The 22,234-nt window shown below is 41.1% G+C and overlaps 1 protein-coding gene and 2 long non-coding RNA genes across 12 annotated transcripts in view; 1 reads left to right on the top strand and 2 right to left on the bottom strand.

Moving 5' to 3' along the window:
• Positions 1-41: 41 nt before the first annotated feature.
• LOC113943289 lies at positions 42-18,777 on the bottom strand. The gene is made up of 3 exons (XR_003526272.1): positions 18,393-18,777; positions 15,535-16,520; positions 42-205 (listed from the first exon to the last, which is right to left on the bottom strand). It is a non-coding gene; the product is annotated as an uncharacterized LOC113943289 (long non-coding RNA).
• Positions 17,694-22,234, top strand: part of LOC113943290 — a 6,283-nt gene continuing 1,742 nt past the window's right edge. Inside the window, exons 1-2 of one of the 2 annotated variants that reach the window (XR_003526274.1) lie at positions 17,694-17,803; positions 21,802-21,902. This is a non-coding gene — a long non-coding RNA (uncharacterized LOC113943290). Of the gene's footprint in view, positions 17,804-18,042; positions 18,412-21,801; positions 21,903-22,234 lie in introns of those variants that run through there. The other variant, XR_003526273.1, reaches the window with a different exon arrangement.
• ZNF131 (zinc finger protein 131) overlaps positions 19,901-22,234 on the bottom strand; it is a 15,950-nt gene continuing 13,616 nt past the window's right edge. For all 9 annotated transcript variants that reach the window (XM_027634876.1, XM_027634875.1, XM_027634871.1 and 6 more), the window contains one exon: positions 19,901-22,158. In XM_027634876.1, coding sequence (XP_027490677.1) covers positions 21,496-22,158 — 663 coding nt within the window. In that variant the 3' untranslated portion in view covers positions 19,901-21,495. The remainder of the gene's footprint in view (positions 22,159-22,234) is intronic.

The raw sequence follows: 22,234 nt of genomic DNA, 5'->3' as shown, positions 1-22,234 counted from the left end.
TTCCCATGGTGGGTTTAATGAAGCACCTAATTCTAGAAGATGACAGGAAAGGCAAAAGCAATGCTGCGCCTTAGTATCCCTGCAGTCACATGGCAGGACAATGAAGGATTAAGTAACTGCAATGTCACGTTAACTCTCCTTTATTTAGATGAGCTTTCTTTAACGCCTTGAGCCTTCTCAAAATTTTGCCAGACATCTCGTGTTCCTAAGCAGACAGATGAAGAAAGTAATTAAAACCTTTACATAACAGCCACATGCTTCACTAAATGACAGCCTCCTGCATACCATTTCACCAGTTTAACTCTGGCAGCACAGACGTGGAAGTCCTTACTCTAAATACACAAGCATCACTTACCTTTAAAGCAGCACACCACTATTTTCTTCTTTACCTTTCTTCTTTAACCTTGGAAAACAGGAGTTGATCAGCAACTGCTAATCATGCAGCCTGAGGGTGATGAGCTGGGCATGAAAGCTCTTAAGAGTGCAGAGCTCACCTCCCCTGCTCTCAGCCTGCAGCACATCCGACTGATGAACACAGGAGACACCTGACTGCCAGGACAGATTCACCAGACTGAGGGTGAGTGAATTAGACCAGTAACTCAATGCCTGAGGCTTAGGTAGACAGTCAGCTAAGGTGCTGCACTAGCAGAGGGCACGTGACATTGCCAGGTGGAGCTGCCCTCCACACCCCCTTCCCCATCTCCTGTGTGAGCAAGACAAAGAGAGGTCAGAGGTACCACCTCAGGTGTCTGTCACTCACTCTGCCACTTCTCTGAACCAGGAATGCTTCTTATATTCTGTTTGTTCTCCCTTTGGGGAAAGGATGATTTCTTGCAGGATTGCCTGAATTCTGACCCATAGTTGTTTTCTGCTTTAACCTGTTTCACATCACAATTGTAAAAATATTTTAGGTAATAAAAAACTCTTTATATGAAACTCAACTGTATTTCACAGTTTTTGTGGTGGACAGCACTCTAGCAGAGCAGGGCTTTTGAAAACCACTCATCTGCTCTATACTGCCACAGCATTGCAGACATTAGAGAGGCAGAACTCTGATCCCATTCTGCTCTGTCAGCTTGAGGATAACCACAGCTGCACAGGCTGTCCATACAAAAGCCTGGAAAACTCCATGAGCAATGTTAGAAGTCCCATGTACAAACACCAAGCTATTATTTAAATAAGTGTCTTTGGATAGGCGGTGGCATCCATGTCACCTTACCAAAGAACAGCTGTAACTTATGGCTCTGAGCACTCCAGAATGGCAGGTATGGGCGATCCTGCTTTGCAAAAGGAAAAACACAGAACTACTAATGGTGGGAAAAAGCCCACCAAACAAAAAAAACCCACAGGAGGGTCTGGATAGCTCAGTCTTATGAATGCCAGCCTATTCAGCATCAAGTCAAAGTCACCCAGCTAAAGACTATCTTCTGCAAAAATTATAAGGGCCCTTGCAGTTACCTGGCTGTTCAGAAAAGGCTGACTGTATAAGAAGGATTTCCTTCAAATAGACTTGTACAGACGAGCCCCTCCTGAATACATTTGGTTAAAGGCAGAGAATGCAGCAAGCCCATTCCATGAGAATCACGGGGACCAACACACCACATGGGAATGCCAGAGCCTTGTGGAGATAGAGGAGTCAAGAGAAAGGCAAAACTGCCTTAAGCCATCAGCACATGGCTGAATTCTTCCTGAATTTGCTGCTGCGGAAATTTCTCCTGGGGCTCAACATGCTCTTTTTTAGAGCACAGCCTACCATTAATCTGCCTTTCAGGCCTGCCACCTAATTGTCAATCCTGTAACCTCCTGGCATCTGGACAATGGGTGAGGTGTTCCCTGTCTTTTGAGATGAGCTATTTCAGTATTCCTGCTGTTAGAAGAATATATGCCATCTATTTATGGCCTACATTCCTTCCTGTATTCTAAACCAGTAAAATCTATCCTGATATCACACAAAAGGGCACTGGCTGTAAAAGAAATTCTAAGAGAGAAGGGAAAACAAGGAAATCAGAAGCGATCCAAATACAATGAAGGACAATAATTTAATTTTTTTTTTTTTGCTGACTGGTGACCTTAAAAACCTCAGGAGAACTTATCTGCCCAAATAATAACTTTAAAAAACAAAATAAACAATCAAAAGAAAACAAAACCAAAACCAAACCAAACCAAAACAAAATCACTACAAAAAACAAAACAAGACAGTGAATAAATGTATCAATCCTACAAGACTTGTGCCAGCCCAACACTGCTGTTGTTTAACCTTGTTTTTCAAACTGACATTCTAGTACTATTTTAACTGCTAAATACCCTCAGGCTTCAGCTGCAGGCTCAGTTTAAACCCTGCATCACAACTCTAAGGAAGTTTGGAATGAAAGCAAAAAGGATCAAACCAAGAGAGAGATCACTGGATATACAGACTTTGGTTCCTAAAATCCCATCTTGATAGATATATGTGAAATATAAGTGACTTGGTTTTAAGAAGCTTTGAATGGAGCACATGAAAACACACAAGCAGCTAGACCAAGGCTCCAAGCACTGCGTTTTGCAAATTGGTCTCTTTTATTAAGCCTGTCTTTCAGAGAGGCAAAAAACCACTCAGCTTTGAGTGCTTAAATTGCTGCAGTTCTTGTTATAGTGAATGTGAAAGAAGCCACACTGGAGGGTCTCCTACCACTCAAATCCTCAGAGTAACAGAGTTTTTATGAAGATGCCACTGGATACTGCAACACATTCACCAGAGTTCCCTTTTCAGGCCCTCTGCTGTCTAGCCCGAGGAGATGAAGATTTTGAAGGTATTTCCCTAGGGTAGGGGATTAGCTTAATTTGTGTAAATTCCTTTGAAGAACAGCATGTCTCCTGCTTAGTACATTATATGCACCATGAGCCAACTCCAGAACCAAATTGAATTTAAAGAAGCAGGGATTTTTTTTTAATGTCATTTGCAGGAAAAATATTGTCCCCTTTTTTTAATCGTAGCTTTGAAAGTACAGTTGTTGCAAGCAAATACCAACAATCTAGTATACTCCCGTGTATAGAAGACCTATCTTTTATAAAAGACAGAACAGTTCACAATACCTGTACCACAGACCACACATGATACAAAAGCTCTGCTGTGCAGCCAGACACCACAGGGAAAATAATAGCTCCACTTTTCTGCTTTTGCTACAGTAATATTGAGTGCACAGCTGTTGTGGCCAAAGGAAATCAACATTTTTTCAAGGTTTGCTCTGAGCACATTTTTTGATTTAAGAAGCACTCTCAGTCTTACCTCTGTGAATGCCAGAAAACAGAGTGCCTATATAAAACACAAACCAGAGCTTCATAGGAGTTGTTAAAAAAAACCCACAACTTTTCAAAACACAAAATATAGCACAGTTACAGGCTGAATGTAGACTTGTATATTCCCAGATCAAGTGTGAGGAAATACTAACAGCAGAGAACCTCCAGAAACAACTTGCTCTCTCTGCCCAGGGCCGCATGCCACCCATTTCTGTACATTCCAGAATTACTGCAGTTAGTTGGTATAGCACTCAGTTTGCCCTTGGCCGTACCCATCTAAGAGAAGGTCACTCTAATTAAACCTACGTCCTGAGGACCTCGCTGCCACCGTCCAAGCTTGCTCGGCCCTGGCAGATGAACCTTAGGATTAAAGGGTGGGCTCAGTTCAGCGCATGCTGTGTCTCACCTAAAAAATCCATTGCGCAGGCTTGAAGGCCCTACCCACTTTTGCAAAGCCCTGTAGCGACATCTTCTACAAATGCAGTTGTATTGGCCTTTTTAGCCACCAGTGCGCTTGTGACAAATGTGGGTAGAGACCTTTCCCAAATCTTCGTTTGCGAAGCCCAGCCATGACTCAGTTTGCCAGTTATTGTTTGACAAAAACCAGACATGATGAACATTATTCTTATCAACTTCCTGCTGTGCCTGGGAACACTTTGATAGCAGCCACAGTGATGCCCCTGGGCTGGCAGGTGACCAAGGCATCACTGCTGTTCCTTTGCTGTTGTGCTGGACAGCCTGGAACTCCTGTGGGAACTCGAGCTGAAGGGACTGTGACCTGCAGATGAATCCATGTGGGAGCAGGTGCATCTCAAAGCATCTGTGGCTGTAGTTATGACTGTGCCACAGCTAGCATGCCTCTGAAGGGATTATGGTGCATTTCAAAGCCACTGTGGCTGTGCATAAGTCTCTCCCACAGCAGGTATATGTATCTCTGAGGAGACTGGCTCAGAGATAAAGCTCCACTCCAAGCAGGTACAATCCTGTGATCTGTGAGTAAGTCCAAGCTGGAGCAAGGGGCAAGGGGAGAACATCATTGCAATGTTAAACCATGACATCTTAAGGATCTTCCAACCTAAATGATTCTATTATTCTCAGCCTTATAAATATTCTTGCCTAAGACATGGCATTGTTTTTCCACATACAGAATACTAACTTATGCAGCAGCCCTGGCTGAAACAGAACATAAACACCTTCAGTGGTTTCTGTGTGAAACTGTACTGACTCCTTCACCACAACAGAATATCTGTTGTACACATGGTTATCAAACCAAGAAAACAACAATTCTGATGTAAAAAGGAAAAAACAGCCACAAAACCACCCCTCCACATTAGAACACACTAACTCTTGCCCACAACTTAATTCTACAATTGTAACTCAGAGGAGAAAACAATGGACTTTGAAACCTATTTAGAAGTTTAATAAGCCTGAGCCCTGCATACTGAAGCAGGATACACGTGGATGCTTGCTCAAGTGTCTCCCCTTAACTGCACCAGAAAGACTGAAAACCCTTATCTTTTGGGTTGATCCCACACTCGTTCTGGAATGGACCCCTAAAGACAAACACAGTTATTTCACTGATGGAACTTGATCTCTCAGGGATTTTACCTGATCAGCCTATTCCCAGAGCTGCTGACGGGATACAGGCAGGAGCGTGGAATGCACAACTTGGCACAGGTCACTGTAGAAGAAAACTATAGATCCAAGCAAGTTCCCATGTTCATTTAGTCCAACTTCCTTCTTGCCAAATCCAGAGATAAGAGATAGAGGAAAAACTGGTGTGGGGCACTGGTGTGCCCTAATCTGTAACCCAGCCTTAAGAGATCTTTCATGATCTTTAGGCAGTGATTGGCTGTGTCTAGAGAGCGTTCCAGCTTGACTCACAAGACCCACCAGAGACTGACAGGCACTTCATGCCACACTGATATCAGGGTGCAGCACAGACTCACCTTTCCACTTCCCCAGGGGTTATCTGCTGACTGGCTAGCATAAGCTCTTGGATGAGAGATGAAGGAAGGATGCACAGAGCCCTCAGCACTCAGAGCTCATGTAACCCTACCAACACCGGCTGTGTGCAGCCCACCTGGTGGAGCCTCACATCAAATCCACAGTCTGTAGAGTGCTTAGGGTATATGGAAAAGAAAATCAATGCATAACAATCAACACAACACAAACAATACTAAGCTAATACATTAATACTTGTGAAGTAGAAACTAAAATGAAGGGGAAAAAATCCCTTTCATCCTTTCACAGCTAGAAAGAGAATTAAAATTAATTACTCTGTCTTTGAATTGTGCAGAAAATTGCATTAAAAGCAAAGACAAAAAAAGAATTTATTAGCAGAGCCCATTGATTTCCCAGGTCTTTGAAATACATGGGAGGGAATAATTTGAAGTCTGACTGTCTTTTGAAATTAATTTTACCCTTGCAAAACTTTAACCTGGCCAGTCTATTTTATTTCCTTTCTTGAGGTATAATGCAGATTGGTCAATTTGCCTTGAAACTATTCTTCTAGGATAAAATCAGTTTCCATTAAACATGTATTCAAAGTCAACAGAGATGCCTTTTAAATAACAGAAAAAACATCTAATTCAGTTATTTCACTAAAAATGATTTTGACATATAAGTTTTCCGTGAAAATAAAACAAATCCTCTGGAAAAAGCAAAGTGTAGTACAAGAAGTAAGAAATAGGCAATACTTTGAGTCCCACTGAAATCACAGAAGAAATCAGTCTTTACTCATATCAAGAAAATGATTGTATATTTAGGCAGATAAGCATTGTTAAGTAGGTGGCCAGCAATAAAATCACCCTACCATTATTTGCAAGGAAGAGAAATTTAAAATGTATTTCCATACAAGGAAAACAGAAAATGTTCTGTTTTGGATTGCCTATCATAGTTTTGTTTCACTACTCCTCACTTACCAGATTGGCCCTAGCAAATAGAAACAACATTACCTCTTACAATGTAATCAAGTTTATTACTCTATATGCACTCCTCAAAAGTACTGAGAACTAAAAGGTTAAGTACTTATAAGGTGATTTTTCAATGTATCTGGGCAGAAGAAAACAGTTGATATTATTCTTCAGGGAGCAATTTGAAAAGATATAACAGATATCTTGCCCACTAAAGATTCCTTTTCCACTGGATTGAGAACAGGAGTGAAATTAGGACGGGTATTTTTGAAACTGGGATCTAGAGAAAAAGTGTAATGTCAGCAAGAAATATTCAAGACAGCCCACTGCAAATTCAACTGTTCTCTCAGTTTAATCTGCTGTGATGCATAGTAAGGATCCTAAGTGAGGGATATTAACCCAAAGAAGACAGAACTCTAGATTTTACTCTTCTTTTGTGACTTTGGCTTCAGTATTGCTGCTAATGCTTCACATGCAATCGTAGGCTCTTTTATAAGCCTTTTTTTTCCCCTACCCCTTAAACTTGTCTGGTTTTGGAGCACTGAAAAATTCATAATATTGTCTCTCAAACCAAATGCTTAAATACATCAGTGTGTGCTGAGGAGGCTGTACCCCAACAGGTTTAGGCAACTGCTTTGTTCTGCTGCAAGGATCAGCAAAGAAGCCAGGGTTTAAAGGCAGGGAAAGCTGTCAGTGTTTGGGGGCAGGCACAGACCAAGACCCTTCTGGCTGGGAAGGTGCAAAAGAGGAACACTACAGAGGGCCAAGCAGTACAGGTCTCACTACTGATTCACTGAAAGGCAGAGTCATGCAAAAAAAGCTGCTACATCTCAAATCCCTAAAAACCATCCTACTTTTCATATGACATTTGAACAGCAAAACCTTTCCTGACTTGAGTGAATATTAATGTTAATACATTTGGCTAGTATTTAATTTCATTAGCTAATCTCACTGGCATTTGTTCAGTATGTGTCCTTGAACTCAGACTATTATTATTGTTATTATTATTATTATTATTATTGTCAAAATGAAGGTAAACAGTGTTCCATTAGAAAGAACAGTGCAAATCTGAGTATCCAGCAGCATTAGGAAACCTATCAGTGTTCTTTCCACCTTACTTTTTCTAATTAAATCCAGCAGAAAGGGAACAGTTTTTCCAAAGATTTTTGGAACAGCTATGGCATGAACTGCCATACAAAAGATCATAACACTTACCACACAGAAGACCACAAAACATATCAAAAGCAGATATTTTGATAAAATGTTAATGAGTAACACATACAATGTTCAAGTTTAGGGACCAGATTTTGTCAAATTTGAAAAATGGAAATTAAGAATAAGTCCCCGGCATTACATGTAACTCTATTCTTACATATAACTCTATGGTATTACACAGATACAAATTACATTCCATGATTTCAGGAAGTATAGGTTCACTATGGAAGCAAAAAGCAAATATACACTGAAGTACAGCATAAGCAAATTTTAGAACATGTTTAAACCATAATCTTCCCTGCAAGGATCCACTCCCCGGGTGCAGTTCCATTACAGCCATCATTCACACAATACGACCTGAAAGCCCACAGTTATTTAAAAGTCTACAGGTAAGATACTCCAGTTCCTCACCTTCCCTCTATTTTCTCCTTGAAGAAATCTGCAGGAGAATTTCATATGAGAATCCAGAAATGCATCTGAGACTAGAGACATGCAGAAGAGTTTATAAGCTATTCCTATTAGACTAAAGTTCTGAAATAGCAATCTATTTTTAAACAGACGACAATGTAATGCTGCTAGTGGTTCATTCACTGACTAATCTATCCTGGATTTGCTTAATGCTCTACTCCTTCCCAGCAGCCTTCTAACAGCTCAAGAAAGAGCAGCTGCCTGAGGGAAGCAAAATTCAATGTAAGGGAAAAAAACTCTAGTTTCATTTTACTTTGTAGAATGGGGGGAAAAAAACAATAGGAAAACAATCAGAGGAACTAGTTCATAGTTACTGTTTAGGAAAAAAAGAGAAAGGAAAGAGAAAAAAAATGGAGAGAGTAAAAAATTGTAAGAGTCTGTACTACTTTATTGGTGATAATTGCTTGAGCACAACGTATTTTTTTTCCATTTATCATTATAATTAAACTATAAAACCTCTCGGATGGGAGTTTTTTCAAGACACTTATGAATGCAACTGCTGTTTAAGTGGTATGCACATGAAATTATATTACCAGCAGGAAAGGACGCTGAGAAAAAAAATATGACTTTAAAACCATAACGATGCTTTGGTGCACTACTAAAGGCAACACGGTGTCACTGGTGCTTCATGTGACATGTCATTTAAAAACATAAAGTCAAAAGACCTGCTAAGGTTTCTAGGACAGCTTTTGCAAATAGAGGAAAATGGGAACAAGAGATACAGAGGAAGGGCCTGTTCAGCTTTTTCAACTACACAGGTTAACACCATGAGGCCAGAAAGATAAAATAAGACACGAAATGCTTAATGTTGCCCTGAAATCTGAACAAAGTGCAGCTGGCAATCCAGAAGCTTACATTATCTCAGGACAAACTCTGACTTGTCAGGTACTGGGCAGGACATCAGTCTGGGCACAGTCAGAGCCTCTGGAAGTAAAAGGCCAAGTTCTCACCCCTTCTCAAGAAGGGCACCCTTCCACATCTCCGATAGTTAAAAAAATGCATCATGAAGAACTGCAGAGTCAAAACCAAAGCCTTTTACTCTTCACAGCCATTTACAAATGACATTACATTGTTTTAGCACTACAGAGTGATAGCAGAAATCAGGTCTGGAAATGAAGACATTTGCAGTATTTGCAGTAACAGCTTTATTTTCAGGTAAGAGGGGACATTTGACTTATTTGCTCTCCTATACCCTCTGTCTAGCAAACAAGTTCCATTAAGAGCCTGAAGCCTCTCAGAAAGCAGTCTCACGATCAGCTCCTGTATTTGAAGATGTATTTGAAGAAATTCTCCATCAAGCTTCTCAGAGTAGACATGACACTGCCTTTAATCTTGCCTGGTGATGTACCGTGTGTGAACAGTCAACACTGCCTTGAACTATAACTGCCTGCTTTGCTGGCAATAAGCTTTTCAGCCTCTAACACAATGATTAAGAGCTTCTTCTGGTTCCTTCAAAGGTCTCTGGCTCAACCTTGATGGACAACATTTACTCTTCTGTCTCTCCATGGCAGCAGCATTTCTCAGAGCCACAGCACCAGTTGAGAGAGAAAAAGAAAGAAAATGCATGTCTCTTGCATCCTCTTCATATAATTAGTACTTAACCCAGCTAATCACACCACTTAATCTGGTGACACCATGCAGAGCTCAACAGGACTGGAAAGAGATTATTCTCATAACCTCTAAACCACAGGGCTGGCATCATTTGGTTTACTGGATGAAAGAACTTCATACATTTCTGTTTCTCGTTTTAAACCTGGGGTACCCCAACCACTCGAAAGGCAAGGATGGAGTTATTTACGGCAGTGATCGTGTACTCAAAAAACAGAGAACCATTAATTTGAAAGCCTGTTCCCATCTCAAAGCCAGCATCAAGCTGATATCCTGCACCCCTTGCACTCGCCAGATAGAACTCCACAGTTTTTCACAGACATGATACGGAACTGAACATATACACCACTTGTGAGCAAAGTTAAATCAACTTCTCCTTGCTATGCTCTATTCTTGTTCATGAAAATGAAATGAGATGTGCACACAGACTAACATATTGTTCACTTTAGGCAATGCCACAAATTCTGCTTGCTACCCCTGATGAGGATACTCCTAATATACCTTTAAGGTGTTTTACATATATTTCCAGAGTAACAAAAAATGCACATAACTTTCTGCTCGTATGTACAGCTCACTTTACAGAAGTAAATAGGTTAAGCCAACAGCTTTAATGAGTTGTTACTTTATGCCCAAGACAATCACACAAAAATGACCACAAAGTTTCATAAATTGTTGGAATCAAACTTGAAAGATTGCTAGAGGACCAAGACTGCTAGTGTGATGGATGAAATTAAAACAATGGAGTCTCATTTGTGATGAAGAAGGAATCTGTTCACCTTTCTTATTTTAGTACCAATAATGGACTTTCTTATCATGTAAAGGAGTCTTAACAATACGTTTACTAACTCTGAATTTCTTGTTACAGGAGTAAATCTAAGACAGAATTCTGAGCTTTGAAAAGTTCTGCAATGCTACTGAATCAGATTTAAAAAAATTATACTGGGGCTTCACATATGGCCTGATGAAGCTGAGTTCTCTTCCTTCAGCCAATAAGAGAATTCCAGTTCTAACAAAGTTTTCTTGCAATTATTATTTCAGAATAACTTAGATTGTCTTTTAATTCTGATTTCTAACATACTAATTCGAGGAAGACAGAAAAAATACTGTTACTAGAGGCATTTCTTCATCCTTCCTCAAGTGGTTTCACCAGCTGACCTACTGTTTACGCTTCAAGATTCAGACAAAAAACAGACATCTTTTGAGCATCTCCATATCACTTCTGTACTGAAACACATTTGTCAATCTCTCTATTAGCAGAATGTCTTACACATATGAAAATTATGGTAGCAGTGTAAAACTTGACTACAAATACAAACAGAATGAGAGTCCAAATAAACTTTAAAATTCCAGAGACCTTGGCAGACAGTGCTTGTTCAGAGCCCTGAGATCCCTTACATACACCACGCTACATTTACTGCTGGGAGGATTAGCAGAGACCAACATCAAAAGTGAACTGCCATTGCTAAAGCTGCCAAACTTAGGGAGTCTTCACAAAGTATTTCTGAAGCATAAAATTTCTGTGGAACTGTATTGCACCTAATTGTCATCTCAGTATCTACCAAGTGAAGCTCAGGTCCTTGGTGGAAAAAGGCTCCAATATAATCAAGGAATTGATTCTCATTTTCATGTTGTAGCAGTCAGGAACCAGGCTCCTCTGTAGCACCATTTTGTGTAGACTACCAGCCACAACATCAAGACCACTGCTGAGTCTGCAAGACTTCAAAGCCCAGGCTCCTTTACTGAATGCATTCACCAAAACTGGCTCTGACTTTAAAATTTTCTCAGCATTTTTCTTCACATTTGCAGATAATTACACTTGTTTCTAAGGTGACCTGAATAGCAACATCAAATGAGAAGAAGGCCTTTCTCACTGTGTGGAGACACATCAGAGAAACATATGCTCCTTCAATGGAACCAGGGAAACAAAAGTAGGGTCAGATAAAAGTACGTAACCTCAAGGGTTCTCACTCAACTTTTTTCCCCTGTACTACAGCCCTAATTCCACATTTCCGTTTTACATCCTTCTGATCCCACACTCAATTATATCTTACAATGCACCTATCACACAGACACATATGTAAGCAGATAGCCAACACAGACTCACATGTGTGATATCCAAGGAAAACCTGCCAGAGAACTGGGGGTTGCCGCAATTCCTCTTCCCACACTGGCTCTGACTACCACCAAAGCACCCACTGCTGTTATCACTGGCTTTTCCTTCCCAACAGGCTGCCAGCGGTTGTTCCTCACTTGCCTGAAGAGAGCAAAGCATGGAGTGGAGGTCAATGGAAACAGCTTCTCCCATTCACCCCTAGATATTGCAAGTCAACAGGTGCAGCAATTTCCAGTTAAACGTCACTGTCACTGTGGGCAGCCCAGTGCAGTACAGCACATTCAAAATCATTTAGTATACTCATCCAGCCACATAAAGGCTTTTATCATTAAGAAGTTCTCAGATCGGACTGGACAGAGGAAAAATAACCGAGAAGAAAACAAGGACACTGCCAAGACAGGCTCTTCTCTAAAGGAAACAATTTCTGAAACAACACATCTGTACAGGAAGATACATTCTTATGGTGAGTTACTGATGTGTTGGCTCCACTTTTCAGCTTCATTGATACCAGTGTCTTTTCCCTATGAATAGCCCAAGATTCGATGTCCCTAAACAGTATCTTTTTTAGTAAAGGTCCTGTATGGCCCCATATGTTGGTTATGTGGAGCTGATAAAGGCAATTTAGTTTCTTTTAAGAACGTGAAGTTATTCCACATCCAGAATAAAACAACTTCCATATGTTTTTAAACAAAACAAACCCAACAGTACGCATGTCAAAAGAGCTACCACAAAATAACCTCATGACTGGAACACCTACTCAGATTTTGGTGGTGTATTTGAATCCCTGTCCTAAGCCCTGAAGAAGGGTTTCAGATGCAGTCTTTCCATGTGCAGAAGAACACTATCACTGCTCAACTATCCTACAGGCATGCCTTAAAAAAACCCATAAGCGCCTTTAAAGTAAATTTCTAAAAGGTTAGACAGAAGACAATTCACTGACTGTGATGCAGACCCATGCAGCAATTTACACAAAAAATTTATGCACGAAACTATCACCCCCTCATGTGAAGAAAAGTTAAAAAATATTTTCTCAACATCAGGCTTTATGGGCATAGCTCTGTGTGAGACACCCAAATAATGTGATGTTTAGCAAGAATTAAGCCTCAGTCACAATGAGTTTGTTCTGCCAAGTACAGAATTTTTGGCAACACCAATCTCTATTCCTATATATTCAATATAATTTGCTTAATGACTAAATATTCATGTCATGTGTTGGGCTAGTTTCCAGGTATTTAACTTCAATCTTTGATTTTTCTACCAAACATGTTCTCAGGCGGCGTACCAGGGTGAATTTATGCTGATACTTTTGGTCTGTGTTTGGCCCTGCCACCTGTGAAAGCTTTGCTCTTTCCCTGCCAAGTTATGGGAGAACAAGCACTGATAAACGGGAAAGTTGTCCTTGAAGAGAGCTTCTTGTATAAACTGTTTTAATTGGTATTCTGTGATTGGCTAGTTGTCCTCCAAGGTCGCCTGAAGGAGAGACTGAGGAGGAGGATGATGAAGGACACCCCCAGACTCATTTGGAAAAGACCCCCCCGAGTACAGCACGCAGGCACAGGGAAAGCCATGTGTGTGCAGAAGAGATGCACTTACATAACCAGGAGGTGGGACTGAGGGCCTTGGGCTGGGCGGTGCTGGACACACCTGGGAGGTTGTGTTCACTCAGTTAATTGTATAAAAGCAGATAGTGCTTTCCTGGGGGGAGCTAACTTCACACCAAGGACAACATTGCCTTTGGCGGGGACGCCTGCCAGTTTGTGAACTTACTGACTCTCCAAGGATGCAGTTTCTGCTATGGGTAATTATAGGCATGGCAGGTCAGTAAGATAACTTTATGGGCAACAGCTGGGTAACTGGGGAGGTCGTGCTGGGGGCTTATTTCTCTCCTCCTTCCTCCCTTTTGGGTTTGTTTGTTTTGTTGGCCACCTCTTGGTAATAAATACTGGGTTTTGTTAAGCTTTTAACGGTGTCATGGTTTTAAGTTTCAGTATTGTTTTGAACCCTCCCTAATACAGGCAGTCATTGAATCCAGGGTCATCAGAGACCAGCAAAGAGGATGATATAATCCGCATCTGGGAAAAAGGCCAAACCCAGCTCTTACTGATGCTCCTACGCTTTGATTCTGAAGGGAAACCTGCATCTTTTTTTTCTCTACTTAGCAAGATATCAGCTGTTTCAAGTGATATCAAGAAACCAAAAGGGGTTTGGGACAGAAAAAAGCACAAGGGATTAAAAAACCCCAAAGCAAAACCCTAAGGAAGAATAAGCAAGAAGGCACTGAAATAAAATCTTTACAAATCTTCATTACTTATGAAAAAAGTTGTCAGTCTTAATTGCAACTGAACTGCTGTCAAGAGAAATCTCTGCCAAATGGAGCTGATCACACTTCAAATTAAAATAAAAATTTGTCATCGATATGCTGTGGAAGCTGACACTTTGCATTAGTATTATTTCTGAAAAGCTAACATCCCTGGCTAAACATCCCTGGAAAACTGAAATCCCTATGCACCTCCGGCATGCTGCTTGTGCACTGCTGGGAGTAAGTAAAGAAAGACTTCCCTTTAAATGCCAATGAAAATGTGCCACTGGAAATTAAACACTGATTACTCATCTTAAATGTTATATTTACTGAAGCTGGTAAGTGATCAGCTCTCCTTCAGTGCAATAATGCCATGCTCGGCCAGAGAAGTGGAACTTTATTTATTATTTATTATTTATTATTTATTGAAAGAGACTCTTCAACTTGAGTTCTGCAAAACCAAATGAGGATTCTGTGGAATCCGTAACCAGTGAAAAAAACCCCAAACTTACACTGCTCTGTCATGCATAAAAATGAAACCAAAACCAAGAAGCACTGGTAGATTATCCTTCTATAATTATTAGTGTACTTTCATGCTGCCCCTCTCAGCCCACAATTAATTCATGGTGGCCTGATAGGGCAGAGAAGACAACTGCTAGTGCAATCAACTCCTGCAGGACTAAGAAACGCTGATTCTTTCAAGTTGCTCTAAGGAAAACCGCATTATCTGTGGGCCTGCTGTGCAGGACAGGGCTGACATTTCACACAAACACAGCCCCTAGAAGAGGCCATGTGAACTGAGCCTGATCACCTTGACTTCATGAAACCTTTTACAAACACTGAAATTCACAAGTACATTTCAGCAAACTACACGAAAAGCTAAGGAAGTAATAATTGCAAATAATAATGGAAATAATATGGAAATAATAACTGCAAAATAATAAAATATACTAATTATAAAATAATGAAAGAAGGTTCAAGACACACCAGGAGTAGTTGTCTTGAATTGTTCAATGCCAGATGAGTTTTCAAGCACACCCCAACTGCCTTGCAGGGAATACTCATGTTTCTTAACTTCCTTTCAGATTAAATACCTCCTCATTTTGCAACAAGAGCTTTAAAGGTCATGATAGCATCAGCACGCATTGCTACACAGTGTAATAACCAGGTTCTCTTAATGAGGGACTATTGAGTCCTTAAACTTCTGATATAATTTCTAAAACATAAACGACATCATAATTCAGACTGAGAAAAATTACGTTAATTATAAACACCTGAAGAATACGGGACGTGGGACACTGAGCCAAGTTGTACACTGCTATTACAGCAGCAAATTGCTCCACGGCTTAACACCATGTCTTTCCTAGAAAACTGGAGGCGTACTGGCTGGACTCCGGGTGCTATTTTCAGAGAAGTGAACAGACAGCATTTAAACCAGCTGTTATCTATCTGTTCAGTATTGATGATCTAATTTGGAAACGGGATTAAACTGCACGCACAGATTAATACACTGCTGTGCAGCTGCATGGATTTGTGACTGTCATGACAACCAGCAGAAAATGTATCCCAATAATCCTCTACGAGCAGATCTGTCTCCATGCAGCATTAAGAAGATTTATCACTAGCACAGACATACTTACAATTATTTCATTGCAGATACCGAGAGTGGTATAATCTCTAACCCTCTCTGCATCTTAAAAAACCAATTCACAACCAGAAGAGAGGTTCACCGTATGAATGAATGCTGAAAGTAATGAAAATCCTTGGAAGCTGTTGGAAATGTATAATTTCTGAGAAAATATTAGTGTTTTCCAAGTAATTTTTCATGGTTCTGAGTGTGAAAATTTGTATTTATTTTATAAGCATAACAAAGTCAGAATTATCCCTATACTTCCCACATTAGGCATAGTCTCATATTTCAAGCAGGATTTCTATTTTAGAGTTATCTTTCTTTCTAACTTGTTTTCCTTGCAATAAGAAGAGTCCTTGGTTTTATGCTTCAGGAGAGAAAGTTAGAAAGCGGGACAGTGTTTCCAGTTCCATTACTGCCTGCTTGCAGAATTATTTAGTCTGTGTAACCATAAAAAATACAGAAAATTAAAAAGGGGAAAATAAAAGCCATTTATGTACTTTACAGGAAGACTTAGAGGTCGAGCTAAATAATATTTGCCAAGTGTCCCAAAAGAGAGCTGCCTATGCATGAAGGACTACTTTCTTTCCAAACACAAGGAAGAGCCATGCTGGAGATTTTTCTAGTGTTAGCCAAGAATTTCAAAGGTTGAAATTTATTTCCCACCTCACAGTAAAAATCAGGAAAAGAAGCAAACACGCCCCACTTCCAGGGCTTCGGAATAACACTACAGGCTACAGCTGGCCATGAAAATATTGTGTGGTATTTGCAGCTGTAAGCAGTTAATCCTTCTAAGAGCACTTTTTGGACATGTATCTTACAACCACCTCAGTTACATGTGCTTCCCCAAGCAAAGCTCTACAGCTGCCACGATGCTGTGTCTGCTTGGGTCAGTGTTGTGTATCTCGTGGAACAGGAACTTGCAGTGGCTCCACTCCATGGAGCATCTTATCTCCTCAGAGGTGAAATCCAGAAAATCCTGCTATGAAGTTCAACCTACAGGAACCAAAGAAAAATCCTTTTTAGCAAAGGGCTAATAGATCAGTTTATTGCAATGTGGAGGCAGTATGAACAACCAAATATTTTCCAGTGCCACTTAAGCCTTCAAAATTGCCTAGTACTATCAGAATGTATTATAATGAATTATTTGCATTTGCAATAGTGCAAATCCCGTCTTAGTTTACAAAATCACTATTTTCATCTGATAAAGCTATGGACTCCACAACTGGAAAATATTTTTTAAAATACCCCAGAAGGTGCGATTTTAAAAAAAAACCTTGGAAATATTCCAAACAAGCAATTGTTAAGTATAGGAATATCAGCATATTCAGGCATCTTTATTTTGTAGTTCCCAAGGTCTATGAAGTCCTCGCGTCTCGTTGTGAGATAAGATACTATTTAGAAAAGAAGTCTCAGTTGAACTAAAGGCACTAGAAGATGGATGATAATATTTAAGTGGACAGGAAAAATAAACTCAATCAAATTATTTGCTCATTTACAGTCATGAGATTGCTCAGCTCCTGGAATTGGTATAGATCTGAGAAAATATTTAAAAAGTAAATACATAGTGCAAGAAAAAATATATATATAATTTAGGACCCTTTCGGATAGACTTATACATCTTAAATTCAGGTGGATTTTTTTATATACATATAAACAAACACCCTTCTCTCTCTGAAAACAAGCATCAGTTTTCAGTTTTCTTCCTGAACTGGGACCATTTAAACATGCTGGAACATGTGTGTACCCATAATATCAACAAATCTATTGGTGTGAATCAACTGAAATGCCAGACTACATCCTTAAAGGAGCATTTTTCTGATACCTGCTGTTAGGGAAGTGACCGTGCCTGACGCTCTGGAGCTATATGGAAAGATTACACTATCTAAGGAATAACAACCCAACAAGAAAACTTAGTAGTGTGTCTCTGCTCCTTCCATGGTCAAGCACAGGATGGGATTTCTTCGAATGAAAATATTTTTGCCTCAGGCTTCCATTAATTCTAAATGTGAGAGGGTGTCAGATAAGACACGCGTTTCTCTCAAAGAATCTGCATTTAAGTAACAAATGGAACCCACTCCGCGTTATGAGGTATAGCCTCATGTTGCTCCGAGGGTTTTGAAAATGCCTCAGTGCTAGGAAAATGCACCAATAAGCCCACCGGATAATGCCAGAATTACAGAATTGTCAGGGTTGAAAGGGACCACTGGAGACCATCCAGTCCAACGCCCCTGCCAAGGCGGGGTAACCTGGAATAGGTAACACGGGTTGGCATCCAGGTGGGTTTGGAATGTCTCCATGATTCCTTTTCGCCAGAATACTTCCTCTAGGCAATCCAACTCACAAACTAGAACAGCAGCGACGTGCTATTACTGAAATTATCAGTAATAACTCAGCGGCATTTTAGCAGATGTTCGAGGGGGGGTTCTTTCGCCTGCACGCGGCCCGCGATCCCCGGTGCCCAGGCTGGCTGGACTCCCTGGCGAGGGAAGCGCGGGTACCTGAGGGCCAGCTGCCTCCCTCCGCCTCCATCCCCGGCTCCGCAGGGCCTCGCCGGTCCGGCCCTTCCCTTCCCGAGATTCCGATCCCGGGAAGCAGCGCCGCCGCAGACCCCCGGCCCCTTCCCGCCGCCCGCCATTTGCTGCCCTCAGGCGTCCGCGCCATTTCCCCCCCTCCTGACCCCGCTCCCCTCGGGAGAGACCCTCGGCACCCGGGAGCCTCCAAACCTCGGACAGCTCCGGCCCCGGGCGGCGTCGACCAGCCCCCGCTCCCCACTGGCACCTCCAGGCCGTTCCGCTCCCCCCCCTCCCACCGCATCCCAGGAGCTACAGCTGCTCCCCCTTCCCGGCTTCAGGAATTTTAACTTACAGACAGGCGTAGTTCCAAGGTACCACTCCCAAGACGCGCGTCACTCAGGGCTCCAGGGACCTGCAGTGCGTGTGTGTTTAGGGGGAAGAACTCTTCCAACAGTGCATAGGGAATACGGAGCTTAGAGAGGTCTGTGTGTCTATAGAGACATTGGGGGCTGAGAGAGGATGGCAAGGTGGCTTTTCCAGACCTTCCACTCCCCCATCAACCTTCCCTCCTTCAGGATCAGCTGGTGCAGCAAGGAGGCACAAAGCGACTTCACGGATGGGAGCATTTTGGGCTTCAGTCAAAAGGGAAGGGAATTACAGGGAAGGGGGGGAAGGCTCTCTAGCAGAGCTACCACTTGAGGAGATCCTTTCTCCCTGTCCCTTCCGGGGAGGAGGGGACGAGTCATAATCCCATCATACTCCCATCCGGGCTCATCGGGAATCTAGAGGGGGTACCAGTGGGCCCAACACCAGAGTATTGTTTCTCTCCTACCAAATTAATCATATAGTGCTTTTGGAAAACTCCATAAAAGAGTATGGCGTAATAAACACTTGAAGAAAAGCACCAAGATCAGTGTCTACAAAGCCATAGTGTTGTCCATTCTCTTATACGGTTCCGAATCATGGGTCATCTACCGCCACCACCTGTGACTCCTAGAATGCTTCCATCAACGCTGTCTCTGTACAATCCTAAACATCCACTGGTCAGATTATGTGACCAGTACATCTGTTCTTGAACAAGCAGCAGTCACAAGTATTGAGGCCATGTTGCTGAGAACACAGCTGCGATGGGCAGGGCACGTCTCCAGGATGAAGGACCACCGCCTCCCTAAGATCTTGCTTTATGGTGAACTTGCCTCCGGCTGCTGCAAGAGAGGAGCCCCGAAGAAAAGATACAAGGACTCCCTGAAACAACATCTCAGCCTTGGCCATACTGATCAACATAACTGGTCTACTCTGGCCGCAAACTGGGAGGCCTGGAGACACACCATCTATAACGTTGCTGCTTCCTTTGAGAACGCACGCAGGATCACTCTTGAGGAGAAAAGACAACGCAGAAAGAATCGTGCCTTGCTGAATACACCATCTAAGGAGTCTTTCTGCTGTGCCTCTTGCAATCAGACATGTCTATCTCGTATTGGCCTCATAAGTCACCAGTGTGCCTGTAACAAACGTGGATAGTGCCTTCCTAAATCTTTGTTCGCGAAGCCCAGCCATGATGATGATGACCAAATTAATGAACTGTTGTTGGAAAGGGGACATCAAACTGAACGAAGAAATGGCCCAACTGTGCTTACCAAACCACTGGCCTTGTTACCAATACCCAGAAACTGCTCAGTTGATATTGGACTTTAATTACCTAAAAGTAGGTTTCACTGGTCAGGCACACAGATCCTTCCTTTAATTCCACAGAGACTGACTTTGTCAAATACCCCCACAATTTCAGCGTTATGCAGCTAAGCAAGGAGGCCTGTCCCGTCCACGTTATCAAAAGACAAGCTGCTTATCAGAAGCCAGGTATAAATATAATAACTGATTTTATTTTCATGATTAACACTGGGCCACATTCTTCCCTCTGCACAGAATCTCATCACAAATTACTTGCATCTCAGAAAACACAAAACATAATAAAAAAAGAATGCAAGTTACATTAATCAAATTGCTTGAAAGTTTAATTGAGATCCATGTTTGTTTTGCAACAGTTTCGCAAAAGCTACAATGAAACATGAATGAGACTAAATAAATGCACAAATCCCAGGAAATAGTTCTGCATTTGAACATGGAATACAAAAGCCTGATTTTAGCTAAGACCTACAAGATTACCAAGAGCATTAGGGAATGTCCTTGCAAAAATTCCTCCATTTAAGGCTTTGAAAATAGTTTTTCAGAAATGTGGAGCACCTCTAACCTCCAGCAGTAACTAAGAATTAGTAGTTCTTAGCATCCTTGAGCATAGAGATAGACAAGTATTTTCTAAACAAATCTAACTTTACAGTAAAGAGATAATAATCATATTAAAAATGAGATTGATTCTTAGCACTGGAAGCTGGCACTGTAATTGCCACTCAGTTGTTCCTAATGGATAAAACAAGTAATGCAACATTTAATGGTTGGTATTGTTTTATTGTCTAATATTGATTAAACTATTTACATTTCTACTTTTCAATCCACAGTTTAGCACTCATACCTATGGCTTTTACTTTTATGTTTAGCATATCTTTGTGTCAAGTGTCAGAATTTCTTTTCAAAAAAACCAAGAACCTGATATCATATAGACAAATCTCTATATTTATGTTTAAACATATTCATTTTCAAAAATGATTATTTATAAAAGAAGAGTCTGCTAGTAGCTTTTTTCCAATTTGTGTTTGCCACAGACTCTACCAAGTTTTTTCTATTTTTAAGTGTCCCTTTTAGAGTGTCCTGCTGCCTCCATGTGGAATCTGTTCCCTCCCTCAGCCCCCCACCTCTAAATTTAATGCAAAAAGAAAACCAGTAGCTGACAATTTTAAGCAAAAATATAAAGCACTATAACATTACCTACATTGCCTTTTACAGAACTAAATTCTCAAAAACTCTAGAAACTTTTGGGAAGTTTAACTAGTCAGTGCTGAAAAGGCACGGGATTTTTGTGCTCAGACACCTCCAGCAACAATGCTAATTTTAGCCCAGCCTGAAAGATCCGAAAATTCACAGGTACGTAATTGCCACTTACAATAGAAACCCTCAGATTTTAGTGATTCTCCTGCCACAGACACCCTGCAATACTATACAAGAGTTTGTTTCTACTGCAAGAGGAAAAGAGGTGAAATTACTCTTACATATACCCAGGAATGGTGTAACAATGATACAAGCTATTAATTGCTAAAAAACCTCACAAAGGTGTCCATGTCTGTGGTAGCTTCTGTTCCATGGCATTACACAAATGGGAAAGTTATTTTTCACATATAAGAGAAGTTTAATTGTACATGAATAAAGCTAATTTTGGTCCACTGGTCCAGCTTCTTATGGACAGCATATTGGAAAGGTGACCACTGACAGTTCAAAAACCAATGTAAAAGTTAACAAAAATAATTTGGTATTTCATTCCTAAACCTGCAGTGTCATTATTTGCCCTAGTCATCCACATTTTCATTCTGCATGTCCACTAATTGTTGTGTTTTTAAGTCTTCAGCTTGTTCATGATGTTCCTTATCCGCATCATCTATTTGTTTAGGTTCCTTTTCTTCTGCTTCTCCTTGATCAACACTTTGATATTCTACTTGTTCAAGGTGTGTTCCATCTATAAGTTCTGCCTGTACCTCTTCCATCTGTATTTGATTTACATGCTCAACATGTAACTGCTCCACATGAACTTCAGCACCTTGTTCAGTCTGAATGTGTTCAACTTCCAAGTAACTAATTTGCACCTGTTCTTGCAGTTCCTCCATCTGTGTGCCTTTGACCTGATTGTCCTGTATGAGATCCTGGTGCATCTGTTCCACAGTTACCTGTGCAGGATCCACCTGTACCTGAATTACTGGTAGGACATGGACTTGCTCAACTTGCTCTATTATTGTCATTGATGTTACTGGTTCAGCTTCCATAGCTTCCACTGGAAGAACCTCTTCTGTCACCAGTAGTTCTGAAATATTGTGCATTTCTTTGAGATGCCTTCTCAGCTCACTGCCTTGCATAAACCACAAATCACACAAGGTACAGTGGTTGGGTTTGTCACCAGTGTGTATTACCAAGTGATCTTTGAACTGATCCCAGCTGTTAAAAACGCTGTTACAAACCTGAAACAAAAGATACAGTATGTTAAACAGCGCCAACAGAAATATGACAAAGTGTGGTGCCTCTCTGAGATCATGG

Source organism: Corapipo altera, unplaced genomic scaffold, assembly GCF_003945725.1.
Source record: "Corapipo altera isolate COAL_440 unplaced genomic scaffold, ASM394572v1 61411, whole genome shotgun sequence".
In the NCBI taxonomy this organism is placed as follows: domain Eukaryota; kingdom Metazoa; phylum Chordata; class Aves; order Passeriformes; family Pipridae; genus Corapipo; species Corapipo altera.
The sequence above is the reverse complement of the archived record's forward strand: the minus strand, read 5'-3'. Positions and strand labels throughout refer to the sequence as shown.